General features: G+C 37.3%; 1 protein-coding gene across 4 annotated transcripts in view; it reads left to right on the top strand.

The window, feature by feature from the left end:
- Positions 1-21,615, top strand: part of LOC130427232 (receptor tyrosine-protein kinase erbB-4-like) — a 243,296-nt gene that overhangs the window by 148,465 nt on the left and 73,216 nt on the right. For all 4 annotated transcript variants that reach the window (XM_056754500.1, XM_056754498.1, XM_056754499.1 and 1 more), the window contains one exon: positions 18,979-19,110. In XM_056754500.1, coding sequence (XP_056610478.1) covers positions 18,979-19,110 — 132 coding nt within the window. The remainder of the gene's footprint in view (positions 1-18,978; positions 19,111-21,615) is intronic.

The following is a 21,615-nucleotide window of genomic DNA, read 5'->3' as shown; positions in this document are numbered from 1 at the left end:
AACTACCAATAGTAGCATACTGTTAACAAATACATCTTGAATTAAGCATTATGTTGCATTGAACTCAGCGCTCTCTCTCCCGTTCTCTCTCTCTCTCCCTCTGCATGTGCTGGTCAGAGCTACATATTTTGACTCTTTTGATCCCCTGTCATAGCATCATCTCGTTCCTCGTGTTTAGCACTTCTCCAGGGATGTGTAAAGTGATCAATATCATCTGTAAACGATATCAAGGAGAATAAAGGTTATTCCCTGTCCTGTGCCTAATCCACAATCTGATCAAATGAGCCTTTCGGCGTTGCTACCAGAAGTTAAATCTGTGGTGGTAGAAATTGTTCCGGAAAAAATCTATTTCGTTGGTATATTCCGATATTGCCCTATTGATTTTCTGAAGACAGTGTGTGGGTGACAGAGATCTGGTGCCTGGGAGTTAGTCACAGGACTTCTCTTATGACCGAGATTCAAAAGTTCTCACTGCTGGGTTAACATGGAGCTATTCATTTAAATATGAAATGAAAATTAAGATTAAATCAAAATTAATTTCTTTCAAAGCTTCTTGAAATGTATGAATGTCTTTGATTGGGGACTTTTTAATGTAATCGTATTTGTATATTTCTTTTAATAGTTTTAAAAATGAAGTTTCTTTTTGTCTTGAGCACTCAGAAACATGACTAATTTGGCTATTAAAAAAACTCAACTTTTTTTTTATTATACCTTCTTAGGAGCATGTTCTCTGAAGTCTATACGTATACGCATTGTACTGTAAAGTTATGTAAATTGTGCCTGCAAATGAATTTCTTTATAAAACTAGCATTTTTTTAATTATTTCAACTTCAGGAGGTTAATGATGGGTTCATACCAACCGCGAACAATCGCGTTCCACCCGGTTTATTACTCGGTTCATCCTTCGCAGAATACGAGATTGACGCACGTTCGAGGCAATCGTGCCGCCCGATTCGCGTCATTCGCATCGCCTGCCGCGATGTGACGATGTCATCATTAAGCCAGCATTTATTCAGTTTTTTATTTTTTACTCTTCATTATTAGAAACGTATTTTAGACATAGTTATATGTTAATTCAAATAGTATCACTATTCATTCGCAGTGCTATCCAACTCAATCTTATGTTTAAATGCATACAGCCTTAGTGACATTCTTTTGTAACGGTTCCTGTTATTTGATTGGTTATGGTAACAATCCTATCCGTACAGATGCCTTTATTAGGAAGTACTTCCGTTTTTTAAGATGGCGTCTGCTCTGCGGCATACAGTATCTCGTAGAGGTTTCTCTGGTGACTCTTGCAATGTTTTATTGTTTTTTCCGCATGCAAAGAAAATTATGTCAGTGAGTATGGTGATCTAGAGACTGTTCATTTCCGGGATTATCGAGAATTTATCCTTTTGCACGGAATACCCGACAGATCGTTTTTATACTCTGTAAGGATACCGTTTCGCAAAGGTGTATTCAGACGGAAGGAGGTCTGAGAACTAACGCTGATTAATTAATTGCTTACGGAATTGCCGAGTCATGGAATGGGATTTAACTGCATGAAAAGGAGTTTGTGAGTAAATGACAAGGGCTGTGGATACCGTGGCGGATGCGGGATCGTATTATATGACTGTTTTGTTTTGCTGCGAGGTCTTTTGTGCGAGAGCTTTCTCTTGATGCAAGGAACTGAATGTTTTGGATTACTTCCTACTAAACTACTCTTTTTCCTCGGCGGGATTACCCACCCTTGAATTGAACTTTTCATTGGCTGGATTTGATTCTTATGAACTACTATGTGTTCCCTGGCGGGATTTTTCTTGTTAAGGGAGACATTCTAATGATTTATTGTTTCCTTTTTGTTTATGAATTTACTAAATTTATAATTTTTTGATCTAATGATGATTTCTGTCATTTTCTATGAATTTATGTTTATGCTTTGATGATCTACTTATGAACTTTCTATGAATGTATTATGTTTATGATTTTTTTGATCTAATGATGATAACTCAACTTTTCTATGAATTTATTATGTTTATGATTTGATGATTTTGGAATTTGAATATACCTAGTAGTAAAAATGAATAAGATGATTTACTGCGTTCCGTCATTGTGGCTTTATCGCTAGGTGAACGAGTTTTTTTGCACTTTATCTCAATTTGCTTAATCCTAACCGAAGGGTCTGTGGTTATTTCGATACCCAGGCCGTTGTAGTTTTCTTGAGGGAGTTTAAAAGTTTGTTTGATTAAATGACAGTAACTCTGTCTGGCACCCCTAATAAAATAATTTAATCAAGCAAACTGGTAGACACAGGAAACGTTACAGCGAGTTTGTGTCTATACCCGTTGACATTGTATGTAATTTACCTGCGAAATGCTTAACTCGCGTTTGTTAAGAGGATACTCAGTGTTCCAAGATGAAATACAAACAATTGCATCAATTTTATGTAATGCCTTAATAATGCAACTAACTACTCTACAATACATGAAGATGCTCTCATCAATGTTCTCATTAATTATTACAAACACAGTCAAAATACATAAATTACAATAATATAAATATAATACATAAATACAATTATTTGTGAATAACGTTTGTGAATGTTTTTGTAGTTGATTAAACCTATAAAGAAGATTTGTTCACATGTAGGGTTATCTAGGTAACTAATGTGTATAATATAATTTTTAGATTTTACTATGGCGACTCCAAGTATTAAAATTTATAATATCAGTTCTCAAAAATCATAGTTAAAATGGAGTTTATTTTGCATGACAATACATTATGTATAAATCCTTCTAAGAATATGGTGCCGTCTGCTTTGTCAATCCTCAAGCAGCAGTTCATTCTTGTCCACATACCCATGAGGCCTCTGGAGGCAGGCGATTTGTAATAATTATACCCCGTCCCACTGCTAAGGCAAAGGTTAAACTTCACATCTTTTCATTGACATTTCAAAGTGACACTGGGTTGTCAGTTTCATAAGAATTAGACATGTTTTTCATGCCTAGGCAAATATTTTTTTGTCTTTATTGTTTTTCGTTATCCTTATTTATTTTTTATTTTTTGTTCTGTGCAGCCAAGCACAAATGCTTGTGTTAAGATGGTAATTACCTCACAATAATAACAGCCTTCAAGAAACAGATGTGTTTTTGAATTTAATACATTTTTTCTCTATTTCTGTCTTTTTCAACTAGTTTACAGCTTTTCTATAGTTGCGTGCAGTTTTTTCTTTACCCAAATGAAAATCTCTAACTACAAATATGATTATTTTGTCAACTGTGAACACATAGCATTTACAGGGATACTCCACCCAAAAATGAAATCCCTCCCAATTGTTAACAAACCTGAATACATTTCTTTGTTCTGTTGGAAACAAAGAAAGATATTTGGAAAAATGTTAGCAACTGACATTTCTGGGACATCACTGACTTGGTAGTCAAAAACATGGAAGTCAAAGGTGCCCTAGAAATATTCATTCTTCAAAGGGCCCTATCATACACCTGGTGCAATCCGGTGGCACTAGCGACGTGAGTGCTTTTTGCTAGTTTCAGCCTGACGAAATTTTCACGTCCTTCGCCATGTTGTTTAAATAGCAAATGCACTTATGCTCATTTGTGTATCCATGGGTGAGGTATGTTCACACCCACTAGTTGTGCGTTGCAATTTTGAGGCATTTGAAATTGACATCAAAAATGTTTTTGTTATTTAAAGAGTGCATAAGTAATATGTGGCGGATGCACAGCGCACGTACGTTCTGCTTTTTACACAGAGAGAGACCTGCAGCAGCCCACAGACCTTTCTAAATATGAACAATTAAAGGATTAAAATGTAAATGATCATTAATGTGTGCATAAATATCATGCTTGTCCCGTATATGGTCTGCTTGTGGAGAAGTTTTCAGTCTTAGGTCATGCAAACTCCGCCATGTAAATAGAAAAGCGCCACGGTGGAGGTGCATTTGGCTTTTAAAGGGAATGGGGGATGAGACTCTTTTTGGTTATTTCACGTCACGCCCAAAACACACCCATGACTCTATGCAGGTTTGGAACAACTTGAGGGTGAGTAAATGAAGACAGAATTAAAATTTTTGGGTGGAGCATCCATTTAAGTGACTTTTTTAGTTAGCCTATATTCTAAGGAAGCTTTGTTTGTATTTCTTCACAGAGACAGCAATCCCATAATGCACTGCGTTAACCTGATAAGTTCGATATCGGTGAGTTTAGAAGAACAAAAATTAAAATGAACAAAATTACATTTTGTCTCATAAAAAGTGTTATATTTTAAGTATTGTTTGGCTTTTGTGTAAAGATAGATTGCATTATTCTTTATTTCACCTCCCTAGCAGCTTTATTTATTTACTCTATCATTATATATTTTTATAATTCATCTCTTATTACTTTTTACAGAATTCAAGTTGTAGATATACTGCTCATTGTCCCTATTTTCAGATGAGCTTCACTTTTTTGTTATTCATGTAATATAAACATTGAGGTTTCTATGTAAAGCAAATTATCTTGAAAGAGGACTTTGTTTTTGTTGAGGTTTGTTTTTGTGCTTTCTCAAGGTTCTGACATAAAACTGTGCTAGTCTTTTAAAGGCTCTTCTGGGGTTGAGTTCTGCTGGGCCTCAGGCTGTCTCTTACAATAACTCGATCACAGTTTCTTGTTGTGTGCTGTTCTTGCCCTTTTGTTCACTTTTACAGTAGATTTGCTCTTAAACAACTTTCTTACGCAACACCGTTGTATTCGGCTACATGACTTTCAGGATATCTGTGCCCTGAAAGAAGGATATTGTACTCTAATTTTGCAACCCCTTTAGCCTACATTGTCATATTTTTTGTGTTTAATTTTGACGTACAGTTTACTGTTTTAATATAAAAGATACATTTATGCAAATCAAAATTTTAAGATAAATTTAGACTTTGATTACAATTCTTAGGTCAAGTACCTTAGTCACTGACCATTTGTTTAAAAAGCAAAAAGAATAGATTAATTTAAGTATTTTTTTCAGTAGATTTCAATAAATGTGCATAGAGTTTTAGGTCATCCGTTGTACAGCATTTGTTGAAAGCACCATTTAAAAATTACCTTTTATTTGTATACACACACAGAGGGTTGTACACACAGCGGTAGCTCCACATTTTTACTCTTAAATGCCTGCACCATTTCAAGCAGAATATCTCAGTGATCATGCATTAACCTCCATGAGTCCTGCTCAACGTCTCATGAAAGCGTTCTGGAACAGCACACAGGAGATGAAAGCCAAAAACTAGAAAAGAGAGAGATCAGGAAGTGACTTTCTCAGACACACGTCTGTCTCTCTCCCTCTTTCTTCTTTTCCCCATTTTGTTTCTCTTCTCGGCCAGGCGCAGTCTGTGTTAAGGGCTCCAAGAGGAAAAAAGAAGATTACTTTTGTTGGTGCGTTCACAACACTCATTTCCATCTTTCGTGCGGAGGCTTCCAGACCCCGGGTCACTTCCAATTGTGTGTCTAATTGATTACTTCCCATGCAATTACGTTTGTGTCATACTCGATTTTTCACTGTTTGAGGCGCTGGGGAGTGATCCTCCTTCTGAAGGACAACAGTTGCACTGCAGCAAATCTGGATTGTGGTTATATTATTAATCTGTTGGCGCAGCTGTATTGCAGTAATAACCAGCGACATAAACCGCAAATGCAAGGTTACGGAGGCAGAAAAGACAGTGTCGTTGACAGAATGTATTATCGGGAAGCTGCGTTGACAAAAATAGCAATCTTTTATTAAAGGTGAAATGATTTCTGTACCACTATCTTGTCACCTAACCCAATTGAAAGAATAATTCAGTGTTTGGTTTCCTGAACACGTCCTCCTGTCTGCAATTGGTCCGTGACCTGGCTCAAACTCACGCTAGGCTGCGCTAGGCTGTTCAGCATGTTTATTAAAAAAATATATATATATTTTAATAGTTCCATAATATTTACACATAACCATTGAACACCTGGTAATATAATATAACATTACTTCTAGCAGTGTTTTAATGTAAAAAATGTATCTGTTTTTAAAAGTCACACATTTTAAAGCGGTCCTGACACACGGGGCAAATCTCATATTAATCTTGAGTACCTATGGAGTCGTATTGCATACGTCATATCTTCGAAGAGTATTTAGTTTGATCACATTTATAAAAGATAGATACAGCTGTAAGATAACTTCAAAAATCATACGGCGCGTGCTGGGGGGGGAGCGGTAGACTGAACTAAAGCACATTGTCAACAAAACACAGACATCAGTTTCAGTCAACGCATGAGGTTCATGTCTGGCATCTTATAGCGCTGGGATGGCTCCATTTATCAGTTTCAAACGATCTCCAAATCCAGCGTTATATTCACAGTTTATATAACATTCATCACCCAAATGCAGTAAACAAACGAACACCTGAACTTTGTGAACATATCCTCTCTCTCTGTATCTCTCGAGCTACTGCACACAATTGAAAGTGACGTCTGCGCATGCTCCTACTCCTGCTCTCCATGCTGCCACGTGGGCATTCTTTTCCGGGAGAATTGTCCAATAAGGGACTAAGAAAAATTGTTACAAAACAGCTTTATACGTTCGAAAATACTTGTACAATCACTGGGGGGGAAACTAGGTAATACGCCCAACTCGTTTTTGACAAGTTGACCATGTTAAGCATGAGAAGACAGCACGTTTAACATTGTAAAGTCAGAAGTCAGAATGCATGAAACATCGTTGCAGCACCCTTTTATGGCTACAACACAAACAAGTGATAAAAAAGAGTTTTGCCATTTTTGCTTACTTACATTCAGTATTCTTTGTGCTATTTATTTCCTAATTTTGCTGACTGTTTTCAAGCTCATTAATTGAAGCTTTTGGGAATTATGTAAGCTGTGAGAAAAGAATGAAATTAAATATCGATGTTCATCCACAGAAGGGTTTTCAAAATTTTAATCATTCAAGAAATTGACCTTCTTGTCCTCAAAAAGGACAGAAAATGCACAATATGATGGTAATAAAACCAATAAAGGATTAACATAAATAACTAACTTGAAATGTAAAATATGTAATTTGTTAGATTGAATTGATACGATTTTAAAATGTATTTTAGGCCTCATATATATCATACATAATGTATGATTACATTTATGATCATTATAATATTTGATGATGAAACATGATATAATACTACAATAAATTTGGGATGCTTATCACACTTTGATCAAATGTGAAACAAGTGGTTTTGGAACACTTTTTATGGGAATCACACTGATAACAAATACATGTTACATATGGGTTTCTGGGATCCCTTATTTTTTTCTTTGGGAATTTACACCGGACACAATTTCCCCATATGAAAGTGAGGTGGCTCTTCTGTAAAGAAGTCAATAGTTCAAAAGAGTAACATGCAAAATTGTGCTGTGATTTAAGTGTTTCGGAGCAAAAATAATACTATTATTTTCTTTGTTTTTTAGAACAACACTAGTTCCTTTTGACACCCGTAATTGAATATTGAGAACAAATGCAGAATGAACTGTTCTTCTCTATGGAGATGAAAGGATGACAGAACAAAAAACAAAGCCCCGGGAAATGGAGTAGAAAAAGGGAAGAATCCTTTCTTCAGGGTTTCACTATTTAAAGCCTATGAAGAAAGAAAAAAGAAAAGTGGTAATTACACAGAGATCAAATAGAGAGCACAGGGCTAGTGCTAATACCCACTCGCCCACCCCAGTCACTGGAGAAACCGTGCCTATTAATAATGAATTTGGTGTCATCATTAAGAATCTTAATGATTAAAACATCTCCTGGCTTCAAACGCCACGTTGCACAATCTTAAAATAAAGAAAATAAATCATGCATACATAAAGAGATAAGAGGAAAACTATGATGCTCTAAATGTTACCTAAACATATCTATACCCAAACAAAACCTGCACCTGCAGAATTCTGCAGGAAGCTTTACAGATTTACAACTGTGGATTTCTGAAGAATTAAAGAGATGTCATTTGCAAAGCTTTGCACATTCTCCGTCCTTATCTGTTTGTTCATAAAGAATGCATAGTACACTTTTTGAAACACTGTACAGCTTTCAATTTTAATAATGATAGATAGCCATCGCATTCAGATCTAAAGAACAATTGAGCCAATTGGAAAAGCTATAATGTGCATGTAGTTTTTATGACCAACTTGCACCTGCATGCAGGATTTTACAAAAAAGTACAGCTGCTCAATTTTCTATCTGCTCGGACAACAGAACATGTTCAAGTGAGCAAAAGTTTTGCGTATATAGAGGAGTCCACTTGGTGACTAAACAAATTGTACTACTACTACTGTAGTTACAAGCAGAAGTTGACAAATATTATGGGAACTACAAGTAAAGATCATAGAAAAGGTACAAGTTTCATGTGTTAATTAATAAAAAAAATCGATAATGATGAGCAAATCTTGCTGTTCGTGGCTGCGCTTACGACCAGGTGAAGCTTATTTCACTTCAATAAATATTTCACGTCTTCTGTAAAAACGTGAGACAGTAAACTGGATTTACAAGGATTCTTTACTGTCTTTTAAAAGTGTTTTGTCTGTTGGAATATAATACATCATGTGGACCACATTTCTCATCTGATATGCTTGATGTAAATAGATATTTCTTCTACTTATCGACTTCTGTACAAAACGTAGAAAGAACATTTAAAAATGTATAAAGGCATCTTTTGCATGTGATCTTTAGTATAATATTTATCAGATTTATCAGACGTTTGCAGTTCGCTTTTAAATACAAATATATATATACCACATCTTTAAATAGCACACAATTGACATCATGTAAAGTCATTGCAAACCGTCCATTGTTTTCAAATTGCTTATTGGTTTACTGCTATAACAACTGAATAAATAAAATGACTAAATATCCGCCTTCAAGTATTAAAATCATCATCCCATACCTCTATAAAGTACTGGGAATAATGCTGATGTAGTTTATAAGTGCTGTTAGTGTGTAAATTCACATTCTGCTATAAACGAATCACCTCAAATACAGCAGAAATGCGTTTGTTTACATTGAACCGGAAGTTTCTTCCATCTTTCGCGCAAAGCATCATGGGACGTGAGCAATTTAAGGATATGGGATTTTTATTTGTTCTCTATTGGAAGAACATGTATTTTCCTTTACAGCTGCAGCTACTTGACTTTACTTATCAACCTTGAACCATGACTTGCAGTTGCTAGTCGGTGGCATATTCTAGAAAGCACCATCTTAATATTTTTGGTCCTTTTTCCCACAACAGAAAGACTGTAGATTTTGAATGCCTATAGACCACTTTGCAAGATGTAAACAGTGGTCCAAAGGCACTTTTCATTCGTTTATGTTAAAATCTTTTTAATGTTATAATATAATCTTAAATATAATCGTTTAATATTTCGATTTGAGTACAAATTTTCTCTTCGTTGTATTTTGTTAAAACATTTGCTCGGTGTTAATAGAAAATGAAACAGGAAGTTCTTCTGGACCAGCATTGAGAAGCACTGACTTTCTGCACTAATTTTTATTTTTTATTTTGCAACAAAATAAAAATGTAAATGCATTCATAAAGTAGAGTATTTTTTTGAGATGACAACATTACCTGTTTTAGCACGTTTGTTCTGCTCAGCACAGAGTTCAGATAGCAGCGTGCACCAGTGTTAAGTGAGCTTTGACATCCACATGTTGTTGCTTCCCCCATTTGTCTCCATTACCTGTAAACCGCTGCTAATGGAGTTAAAAGTCTCTAGGGTGTTGTTAGCACCTGACTTTACAATTTGATTCGAACCTTTGTGAAATCAGTCATTATGTTTGGCAGACTCACCCACACATACACAAACACACACACACACAGAGAGAGAGAGCTGGTCTGTGATCCTGAGCTGTGGTTTATGCGGTTGATTATAATTGTCTGTGTGTGTTTTGTGAATGTTTGGAGACACGCCAATGCATGGAATTGAGAGAAGCAGTACGAGAAAACGCGCAGATAAAAAAGTAGAACGGCTCTAGATGTTGAATAATTCAGTACAGGCAGCACACAAGGTTGGAGGGCCAGGCGTAGTGCAGGAACTCCAACCAAAGATGAGCTGCATACTCACGCCTCACCTTTGTCTCTTTCTCTCTCACACACTGTGTGTATGAACAGCACTCATAAAGCTGCAAAACTTGCTCGCCTGTCCACTCCAAGCTGTTTCAGCTCTCCACCCTCTCAGATATCAGACTCGGGCCTCATTAAAAGTTAATGAGAGTCGTGCAAAGAATTTTAATGTCAATTAATAATCAAAACATTTTCTCCACATCTCTCGAGCCCCGGGGCTATATTTTGGAGCTGAAAATCAGCCACAATACTGGAAGGCGTGCAGAACAGGAGGAGTCATCAAAGTTGCACTTATCCCAGACACAGACGAGACCTCAATCACCCTGATCAGTCTGAGATGATGTATACGTAGCAAGTGATCTACCATGGCATTGCAACGCTCAGCGGGTTATGGCGAGTGTTTCTTTTTTTGATGTGCGACTCTGTGATGGAGTGAACACAAACCAGACGCACATGCACACACACACACACACACACACACACACACACACACGTACTATAATATTTTTGCCGTCTTTTGATTTGAATCATTCACATCTCGTTCAGCATCAACTTCTTAAACTTCACCTTAAACCAGGAGTTCTTTGTAAAGCTACAAGCCTACTGGAAGATATGCATCCAACCCCTACTAGCCCCCTGTTCTATGTTTCCTGTTTTTAATTTAACGTTGTTTCATCAAGCACACAGCGGGAAACACTATTGAAACACTTACGATTGTAAAGCCAATTATCTTCGCTCCTGTCTATCACAGACCTCTAATTTCCACAATGTCAGGGGGGTGGGAAGAAGAAATGTAATAGGTTGATTGGTCAATTTGAGACATAATGTTCATGCAATAGAGAGGTGTTTATGCATTAAGATGTGAATTATGTGTCTATTAGAAGTACCACGTATAGCACAGATCATACAACATATTCTGATTGATTATATGGCATCATATACATTGAAGGGAACATCGAAGAAGACTAATGCAATCGGAAATCGGCCCAGACATGGCTTCCTTTAAAAGGTCGTCTATCAATTCATCTTCATAATGTTTACAAAATATTTGACCTTTTATAAGAGACGGCAGCTCTTGTTTTTGATAGGGATGTCCATTGAATTTTCAGAATCAACTGCTCATCTAATCAATTGCTGGATTAAGGATTGGTTCACCTGACCCTGATCAGACATTCTTAGGGGACATGATGCTTTTTTTTCCAAACGCCTTGAGGCATATTTTTAATTGTGCGCATTTAACTTTCTCTATGCTGATGTTTGTGTTTGAACATTTAACATCCTAGAATGTCTGATATTCTCACTTTGTGGTCATACATTTTGTTGATAATGTTTGAATGTTCTGTAGGCAGCTTCATAATTAGCTTGGTGTCATGGCTCTGGATTTGTCGTTTAAATGCGTTCACTGTGTTTGATTACAAATTATGAACAGTCAGCGTTGGATGATTGGGCAAAATCTGTATAAAAAAGCAAGCATTGTATTTGTGAAGAATTGAATCGTATGCCCCAATTAAAAAATATTCTTAATTTAAAGTTAAACAGCTTTTGTTGATGTAACTTTAAACAAAGTGCATACATCATTGCCACTGGAATAAGCCCTGGATATCCACTGACCCTAGAACTGCCTCTGGGGAATACAAAGGCGTATTAAGATGACTTTACCTGCCAAATGGCTACAGCACATGAAACAATTAAAGGGATACCTCAGTAGTGTACATTACTCTCTGGATGGGTTAAAGGCAGAGGTCACATTTTGGGTATGGGTCACCATACCTGATAAAAAAAGTGCCCCAGAACTCTTTGCTGTCCTACATTCTTCAAAATGTCTTCTTTTTGACAGAACAAAAAAAATCCCAAGGTAACTTTCCTACCATGGGAGTCAATAGGGGGAAAAGTCTGTTTGGTTATAAGCATTCTTTCAAATGTATTTCTGTGTTCATCAGAACTTTAAACATGATGTTTTTTTATTGTGCATTCCAAGTAGTATCAATCAAACTGCTGCTGGATTTTTTTGATTAGAGATCCAGTGTGAAATTTGTTTGGAAGATCTATTGACAGAAATGCAATATAATATTCATAACTATGTCTTCAGAGGAATTACATAATGAAGGGTTATGTTTTTGTTTCCTTAGGCAAAGAAGTGAAAACGTGACGAAATCTTAAGGCTAAAATAAACTACAAGACTTTTGCTCATATATTGCCCAAATTTTCAGTCTGGACTTGTTGCAGAAAGTCTGTGCAGTCTGCAGATTTGATCAGTTAGTGTGTTTCTATCTGAAACTTTCAAAAAGTCTGCAAGTGTATGATGTCTAGTTCAAAAAATATCGGTTCAGATTTTAAGTCATGTGTTTGTGTATTCCAGCCATTAGCCATGTGTCAGCTACCGTAGTGCCTCAAAATGGACGGCTTGAGTGAGCCGTTGGTTGCAGTTCGCAACCGCACCACTAGATGCAGCTAAACATCACACACTCGATCTTTAAGTAATAATAATGAAGTAAATAAAGCTGGTTTGGTAACTCACAAAATAATGCTAAATAAAAAACAGCTGGTGTGCATCTGAAGTGGTGAATCTTGTGTGTGTAGATGTTTCTGCAAACTGGCACACCAAGGTCTTTCCCTGTCCCCTCCATGGCTTAATAATTAACATGATTATTTTTTTGCGTAGTGAAACAAAAAAAGGTGTTTTATGACTGTGTTTAATGCAGTGGAGGGTAATAGGACATGAAGAGACCATGCTGCTGTCCTGCCAAGCGTTTGGGCCACCCAGGTGGGGTCTGCCATGCGGATGAATGCATGCTGCTAAATATACCCGAAACCCCTCCCTCTTTTCACCACCTGGCCTCTCGAATAGGGATCTAAGCATAAACTGAAATTATTATTCTTAAAATTTCCTAATTTAGCCCTCTTACATCCCTTTGTAGCACTTTTCATGAACCCATGTTGGAACCAACATATTTACTTAATCGGAAATGAGGAAGACAAATATGTTTGGTTTTACTCTAATTTCAGTTAATGATTCTGGTTTCATTGCAGGTCTATCATCTGTTAGATGCTTTCTTGGAAAGAAAGAATAGAAACTGTTCGGACAGCAATTCTTACAGCATTTATTACCATCAGAGACTTTTGCTTAAAAACTGTGAGACGTGTTTGTAAACTCCATTTTCAAAATGGTTATTTTTGCAATTTTAATTAGTGCCACTCATGTCTCAGAAATTACACAAAATAGCTTAAACTCTAATTTTCGATGAACAATAATCATCTATGGCTTTATAGTCTATTTTAGGCGGTTATAAAATTCAGAGGATAAATTCAATGGCATTCTGCCGCTTTCTCTGCTGCCAAACAAGGGAATTAAGGGTGACCGTTATCCAAGGTCAAGTTAGGTCACAGTGGGGTTATTTGTATTCAGGTTCTCATGGGTCTCATTTTGGTATGTCGTTTTTATTGTCTCAATGGAGTTTCCAGAGACAAAGCTCAATGAGGTGAACCAGGTTTTGCTCTAATATCTAAAGCATCAGTCAGAATCCTCCTGTGCTTCCCTATCTATTATACTGATTTTATTTTCATTCAAGAAGCTTTTAAGCTCTATTTTTTTTCTTTGTTTTCATTTGTAATACAATGTCACATGCATTACTTTTAACCCATAACCCCTAAGTCTTCACTGTAGTCATATTCAGGCATGCATAGCACAGCTCTATTATAACATCATTCATCACAACGTTGACCTGCCATAACTGCGTTCACATCTTCCCAGTGGAGATATCTGGCCAAAACCACATGTGCTGTACATTAACATGGATGACGGTCTTTAACTGCGGACATAGCATTACTGTATGTTGTTTCCTAAAGGATTTCATTTTAGATGTATATTCTCATAAGTGTGTCACTGTATGCAGCCGTTTCACTGCTTTAATTCAGCAAACAAGCCCACCTACAATACCTGACCCAGAAACGGTAACATAGAGGTCATTCCAGTTATTAGAACGAGAGAGAGAAGTCTTGCCCTCCTGTATTCCCTTTACTCCATGCTGTTAACACCTTTCCTCTTCTTTTTTTTATAAAAAAGCAGATGCTCTCTGCCCCGGATAATTCCATAAGCCTTTAATCTAGGCCATTTTTCATAGACATTCAAAGAAAACAATTGCATCGGGATAACTAAATGTAATCAGCCTTCTTTAAATACAATAACCGCTGTGAGGAAGTCACTGCTGCTGTGTGGGAGGCGAAGCAGATTGTAGGTAAATCCCCCCTAACAGTCTGAGACCCTCATCCCTCTAGCAGTTTATTTATTCTTGTTGCAGAGCACAATAATACATTAATAGCCATCCAGACCTGAACCCTGACCCGGTCCTCATACACACAACTGAGACAGGATTTCAAATGCATTTTCACATTATTTAGCAGTATCCGTTTTATTTGACTGTTTTGTGAACAACTGTCTTTTTGCACTCGGGGTTTGCTACAAACTTCTATTCACAGCGTTTAATACACTTTCAATACTTTATTGCTCATATATCATGCCGTTTCAGTGACAATTTCCTTTATAACATTTGTCCATAAAAATTGCCCTCCTGTGAACAGACAGGGCATCCTATTTTACGCGCAAATTTTTTTTTCTTTTTTTCTTTGTATCAACCTTGGTTGGATTTGAAAGGGATTTATTTCAATGCAGTTCCTGCCCGTTATTTATTGCCTTTGTCATTGGTTTTCAAGAGTCATTATCTGGTCGGCTCTTTGTCCCTGCGCAGCCTGTCGGCACTCTTGAGCAAAAAAAATGATGCATTGTGTGCTAAGAGAGGGTCCTTGGTCCAGAAGAATTCCAAGGACCGAAACAGACACATGTAACGGGAAGAACACATGTTCTGCTGTCAGCGACAGTCATATTTGGACCATCAAGAGGCTCCCATGATGCTTTGCCAGCCGTAGCCACTCATGCTTGAATGTCAACAGTGTCTCGTTAAAAGTGCATTTGCTTGCAGCCGGCGCGGCATGAACGCCCGCTGAACTACTGCTGCACAGGTCCGCGCCTTCCCCCGAACGCCTGCGGCATCAACTCCTCATAAATGCTTTTATGTAGTTAAATTAAAGCCGTTGTTCTTTGCAGGTCAGTAGTTAAATACATAAAAGTGCAATTAAATTCAAATGGAGTCGGTCTATGTTTTATTTTTGCCACCAATGTTCCTCTAAATTTAAGTGAGGAGCTCTTTCTTTCTCGGACCTTGGTTGAAGTGTTCATGAAAAACCTATCATTGAAGCTCATTGTGGCTAAAACTTTAGCAAACAGTTCAGTGCGATCTTAGTGTGATAGTGCTTTAGTAGTACGCGCACATTTTTCATTCATTCTAAAGATAATGCGTGGTTCATCGGGAATCAGAGTGAGGTAACCTAAAAATGCTAAAAACGTTATCTGACATATAGGATCAACCAATCTTGTACACGTACACATCTAGTGATATATAGACATCCATAAAAATTCTTGACACAGGTCTGTCTTCGGTCTTGTTCAATCCCAGCATGTAAATTGTACCCTCAATTTTGGAAATGATCCATTTTGCAAAAAAGAAGAAACAAAACTGCAATAACGTTCTGTAGACATTTTTCCATTTTTGCTTGTTTATCCTTGAAATATTCTGGAGACCCCTTGTTACTTTAAGGAGGCGGTGGTCTCCGGACCAACATTTTGAAATAGATGATACCCTTAGGCACTGGGAACAAGAGCAATAACGTTCACTAAAACTACAAGTGAAACGTATCATACATAAGCTTTAATGTTTTTTCTTTTGGCTGATTTTTGTTCTACTCGTCTATAAGAAAAATCATTCAGTGTTCCCTCTCATTGTTTGTTCAACTTTACTCGCCACATTTTTTACCCAGACAGCATCTCCTTGGTAACGCGACTGGAGAGGCCGGTCTGTGCGGTGCGGAGCCTCACTTTGATGGATAGCGCATAAGATCACCTATTTGTACAGTGGCGGCAGGGGAAGTTGGCACTGTCTGGTGTATCATTCCTCATAAGCCCTGCCAACCGAGGTCCCTCTGCGCCACATGTAGAGCCAGTCTGCTGCCGGTGACTGGAGTGAGGTTGCGCTGATGTTGCCACTGTTTGATAAATAGATGGCAATAATCTGGATATATTTGATCTTTTATTTTTTGAGACTGAAGTGTTACAGTAGATGAAGATGCATGAGGAGAATGCTGTATAGATTCTGAAGTTTAGCTGATGGAAGGTCTTGCGTTTTAGATTTGTATAACATATATCTCTGGTGTCAATATTATGTATTATGCTGTTCCATTTAGCTAACTGGCTCAATAAAGCCTCTATTGTCTGAATGTCCATCTATCCAGGGCAGTGATATACACATACTTGAATTCTCATTCACGTCTGCTTGCATGTGTGACATAGAGAAAAAGACTGTGTTCCAAATCCTAGTGAGCGGCCTATATAGGCAGCATTACATTTACACTGTGATCCCATAATGCCGGCTCAATGATGGAAACTTGCAGAATAGCATTATAAGCGACGTTACTGGAAAGTATTTTTCACTCCATTTGAGACAAAACTGAACCTGTGGCTTTTATGGACGTAAGAGGAAGTCAAACAGTCATCTGAATGAGTCCCGATGTGAGGCCAGCTGTCACAACTGTGTAGGGAGACACTTTACTGAACCGAGTGCCAGTTCTGGCATCTAGAAAAGATGTGTGTGTGTGTTTTCTTCTATCCCTCCAGCTGTGTGTCCTTTGATAAAAGTAACTTGTTTGCCAATCTGTGCCAGGTGTGAAATTTAGATGCGGATTTTAATGTAAAATAGTGTATAATACAATACACAATGTGAAATTGCAACATGTCAACAAGCACAAATATATGCATTTAAAATGTCTTTTTTTCTTGCTATAATGTTTGCTAAATAAAAATAAATAGAAAAAAATAATCAAAGAAATGACATCTAAGGTCAATGTTTAATCTAAATAAGGAAATAAGCAATAGGCAATTCATTCATAAAATAGAAAATATGTTATAAAATTCGACTTGCAACAAGAGAGACATAAATTAAACTGGTCCGTTGTATTCCGCAGTAGTCATTTCATGTAAAGATATTGTGAAACTGACCTTTTTATATATTAAACTTGTTATTCTATGTTTCTCTACAAAAATGTTTATAAATGATTAATGATACAAGTGGCAGCAATCTTCTGGGTGTGGACAGCTGATTTATATGATGACTGCATGTATGTAAAAACACATTTGGGAAAGGTCATCATATGAATAGACTATCTACAGTATATCTGTCATCTCAGGAAGCTGGAATGATGCAAGCCATATGTGCTTTGATCTGCTTCTGTATGATCAAGGTTTTATGATATAAAATAGGAACTTTATCAATTAAAATAGGTACTGACTGACCCTGTGTTTTTTATTGGTGTTCTAATCTGATGTGCACACTTCAGAAAAAAACTGAGAGCAAGCAGCTTTCTTCAATGGGCTGGGCCGCCTGAGGACCCCATGCAGATTTTACCTGCCATTCTATTTATTTGTTTATCTGATTCCTGCCTCCAGGAAAGCGGCAGACATTTACGTTCATCCCTCCCGGCATGCCAGACGGAAGCAACGCTAAAATTAATTTATCCGTTGAACGACAGGTTTCGCAATGCCCTGTAGAGAGAAAGGAAATACACAATAACAACGTCTCCAATCATCCGTGGCGTACAGTTTAATCAAGCTTTTGTTAGGCTATTATCAGTTTCAGAAGGCCCGTGGTTATGAATATGTCTCATCTGTTCTAGCGCCACCCGGTTAATCGCATACAGCCGCTAAAGAGAAATCTGGTACTGTAAATAATGCAAATCTGCCATAAGCTTTCCACTGTTTTGTCCACGCGAGTGAGGATTACTCCAGACGCCGGTTTATGGGAAATATTAAGATCATATAATGTTCATCGTTGCACCGTGTACCCACACAGGGACATCTCACTTGTGAAAGCCTTGGGAGGGGAAACCCAGATTGAGTTCTTTCCAAATCCGGTGATCCGTGTGAGACGCTATAATGCACATTGGGGCAAGGGATTGCGAAGCATCTCCCTGCAGATAAAATGTGAAATTACAAACCTGTTAGTACTGCTGTCCAGAATGCCAGAGATTCAAATCTGAGACTGATCTGACATTGTCAAGGAATGTAATTGTTTTGTTTTCTCTGTTCAAATCTGCTGAGAGAAGTCATTTCTCAATGGGCCAAACCGTAAGAAGGAAATCGAGACAAAAACAGATTATTAATAATAGCAATAAGAGTTATATTTGTCCTGCCTCTTTGTTAAAGCATCTGTCATATTCAACTACGGATTCCGGATGTTTGGGGGTCAATGGGGGATGTTGCTGACTATCCTAATCTCAAATAGAAGTAGAGGATCGGTGACGGTTGAGGGTCAAAATGAGTCAGTTTGTGCAGACATCAAAATGTTTTAATTTTCTATGATCTTCAGAGAGCTAACTTTACTGTCTACAACCTAAATTTTGTCATCATTTACTCACCCTCTAAACCTGTATACATTTCTTTGATCTGCTGAACATAACGGAATGTATTTGGAAGAATGTCAGTAACCAAACAGATCTCATCCCCCATTACAGACATATTAGAGTAAATAAATACTATGGGAGTCGATGTGGGGTGAGATCTGTTTGGTTACAGAATTTTTTCCAAATATCGTCCTTTGTGTTCAAGAGTACAAAGACATTTTTACAGGTTAAGAACAATCTGAAGGTGAGTAAAACATGACAGAATTTTCATTTTTGTGTGAACTATTCCTTTAACAATAATGCAAGGCATTGATGAGGTCACCTTGACTAGAATGATATGTTTGATGTACATCACTGAGGTTGATTCCTTTGTGTTTTGACAGAAATTCTGAATGGAGGGGTGTATGTGGACCAGAACAAGTTCCTGTGTCATGCTGATACCATCCACTGGCAGGACATTGTAAAGAACGCCCGGACTGATCACCTGGTTGTGCCGTCCAATAGCAGCAGCTCTTGTGAGTATTGCCCTAATTTGATCATTTGAATCGCTGTTAGTGGTAAGTTGTGGTCTAGTGGTTGGGGGTTGAACTCGTAGCCATAAGGTCGCTGATTCTCAGTGCCACCACGAAATGACTTTGAGCAAGGCACCTTATCCCTGTTTGCTCTGCAGTGATAGCTACCCACTGCACCCTACTTGTAAGTCGCTTGGGATAAAAGCGTCTGCCAAATGAGTAAATGTAAAATGTATATTTTTAATGAAAATCTATAATTTCAACACAGCCGATATGATTCAAGTGTGAACTATGGATGAAATTGTGCAACGTTTAAATCGGATGCAGTCTCTGTATTTGATAAGAGCAACATTACCATTGAAGTCAAATCATATATCAAACATGTTTTCCCGGTTCTATCTGAACGCAAATAAAGTAACAAATAATTTTGTCATTGCAACAGAAGAAGACAGCGATAGAAATAATGGGTTTGCACTAATCTGATCTATCAATCCTTGATCCATTTTCTCTCACTGTCAGGGATATTTTAATCATCTCTTGTTGTTTTGAGGAAGGAGATGTCTTCATTGATTTTATTTAGTTATTTAGTGAGGCTATTTACATTGGCTCTTCAAAAACCTCTTGGAAGAACAAATGCTCTCTAAAACGCAGTCCTGCCCTACCTACCAGTGTTTATCAATTACTTTTTCCAATATACTTAACCTTCAGATTGGGCTGGAGACGGCTGTACAGAAGGTAAAGCATAGAATAATCTTGATGGCTAGTGTAAACATTGAGACCTTGATCACACTTCAAGGTGATTGTCACGTTCAATCACTGATTTAGATTTATTTAAACTCATTCTTTTGGCGCTTTTCCACTAGATAGTACTGGACGGTACTGGTCGGACAGTTCCTAGTACCTCATACTTTTTTGGTACCACCTCGGCTCAGGTTCCAAGCACACTGTACCGATACCAAAATGTGACTTGTCTACACACAGGTCACTGATTGGGCAGATAGAATCACGGATTTTCCAAACTCTCTGGTATTTTAGCAATATTTTGTTTTGCTGCCATCCGCCATCGATAAGCTCATAACTCCCGTAATGTTGGTCTCCCACAAAGCTATCAGAGGATCTATCAACTACAAGTTATTTTATGAGGATGATTAAATAATTATTAATTTTCGGGTGAACTATTCTTAACTAGGCTATAACAAAATGGGCCAACCCTTCCTGAGAATCTCATTTAAGAACACTGAGTCATTGTCAGAGGATATGGGAGGACAAAAAACAAAAGCAGAGCAAGCACAAAATTGGTGACGAAGGGGAGATAGTCAAAAGTGGCTGGCCCGTGTAGTTGAAGTGAGTAAGCCACAAGTATAATTACTCTTAAGTGAAGTGGAACAGAAACTGGGGACAACACTCCATCAGTCAGACATCCTCACACTGCAATTACCCGACAGTCAATTAAGCTCGGCTGGCTGAAAAAACGGAAACAGCCCAGCAGATGAGTGTAGCAAAGCCATACAGAGCATCTTCTCTGGAGCGGGAAAGACGCTGGCAGAGCTCTGGGGAGGTCAGTGAAGATATTGCTCTGTCAGTCAGGGGCTCTTTCCCAAAACGCCGGAACAGGTTTAGAGCGCACGAGCGAGTTCTGTCTGAAAACAGAATCAGAGGCATTTAATTCAGCATTGCTTTAAAAATTTTTTGTTGAACTTTGATATCAGCGTTAAACCCAGCAGAAGAAAACTTCATTTACGAAAAAAGTTCTACACGTACCTTGTTCCTTTGGTTTAATAAATATTTTGAATTTTATTATGTTTCATGCTCAATACGATTATAGTTCTGTAGACTGTGAAAAAACATTTGCATAGAATATGTGAAAAAGTCTTTTGACAGATTTGATTGAGGTCGGTATGAATGACTACAAGAACAATATGATAGAAAAATATGATAGTAGAATTGTACCATAAATTAAGCATCAAAACAGTAGGGCAGTGTCGGCTTGGTCACTGGGAGACTGCATCTATTCATTTATTTATTTTATTAGATATTATTTATTAGAATGATCTTGCTAGTTCTATAAACACCATGCACTGTGCTGTGTTTTGCCTTTCTGTGTTTTTCTTATTTGCTGTGGTAAAGCTTCTCTCGAACAATGCACATTTTGAAAAGTGCTATATAAATAAATTGAATGGAAAACTCTTTGTTATATCTTCAAAATGTAAAAACGTGCTCAAAAAGTCATAATAAGACGTTTTTCTATTACTTTTTACTAATGTAACCAATTTTTTATTTGTTTTATAAATTAGCTATTAATTTTTTTAAGCATGATTAATATCTTTTAAATTAAGATTACCTGTTAAAAATATCCTGTGAAAAATATAATCTGTACAATATCATTTAACTAACGGTTTTCGACGGTATTTCAAAAGTAGACTGTAATTTTTTTGCAATTCATCGTCAGCATGTAATTCAGAAAAATACATGTTTTCTTCTATTTTTCTTGTAAATTTGCAGCCTTTT

Source organism: Triplophysa dalaica, chromosome 8, assembly GCF_015846415.1.
Source record: "Triplophysa dalaica isolate WHDGS20190420 chromosome 8, ASM1584641v1, whole genome shotgun sequence".
In the NCBI taxonomy this organism is placed as follows: domain Eukaryota; kingdom Metazoa; phylum Chordata; class Actinopteri; order Cypriniformes; family Nemacheilidae; genus Triplophysa; species Triplophysa dalaica.
Note: the sequence above shows the minus strand (reverse complement) of the source record. Positions and strands in the feature narration are given on the sequence as shown.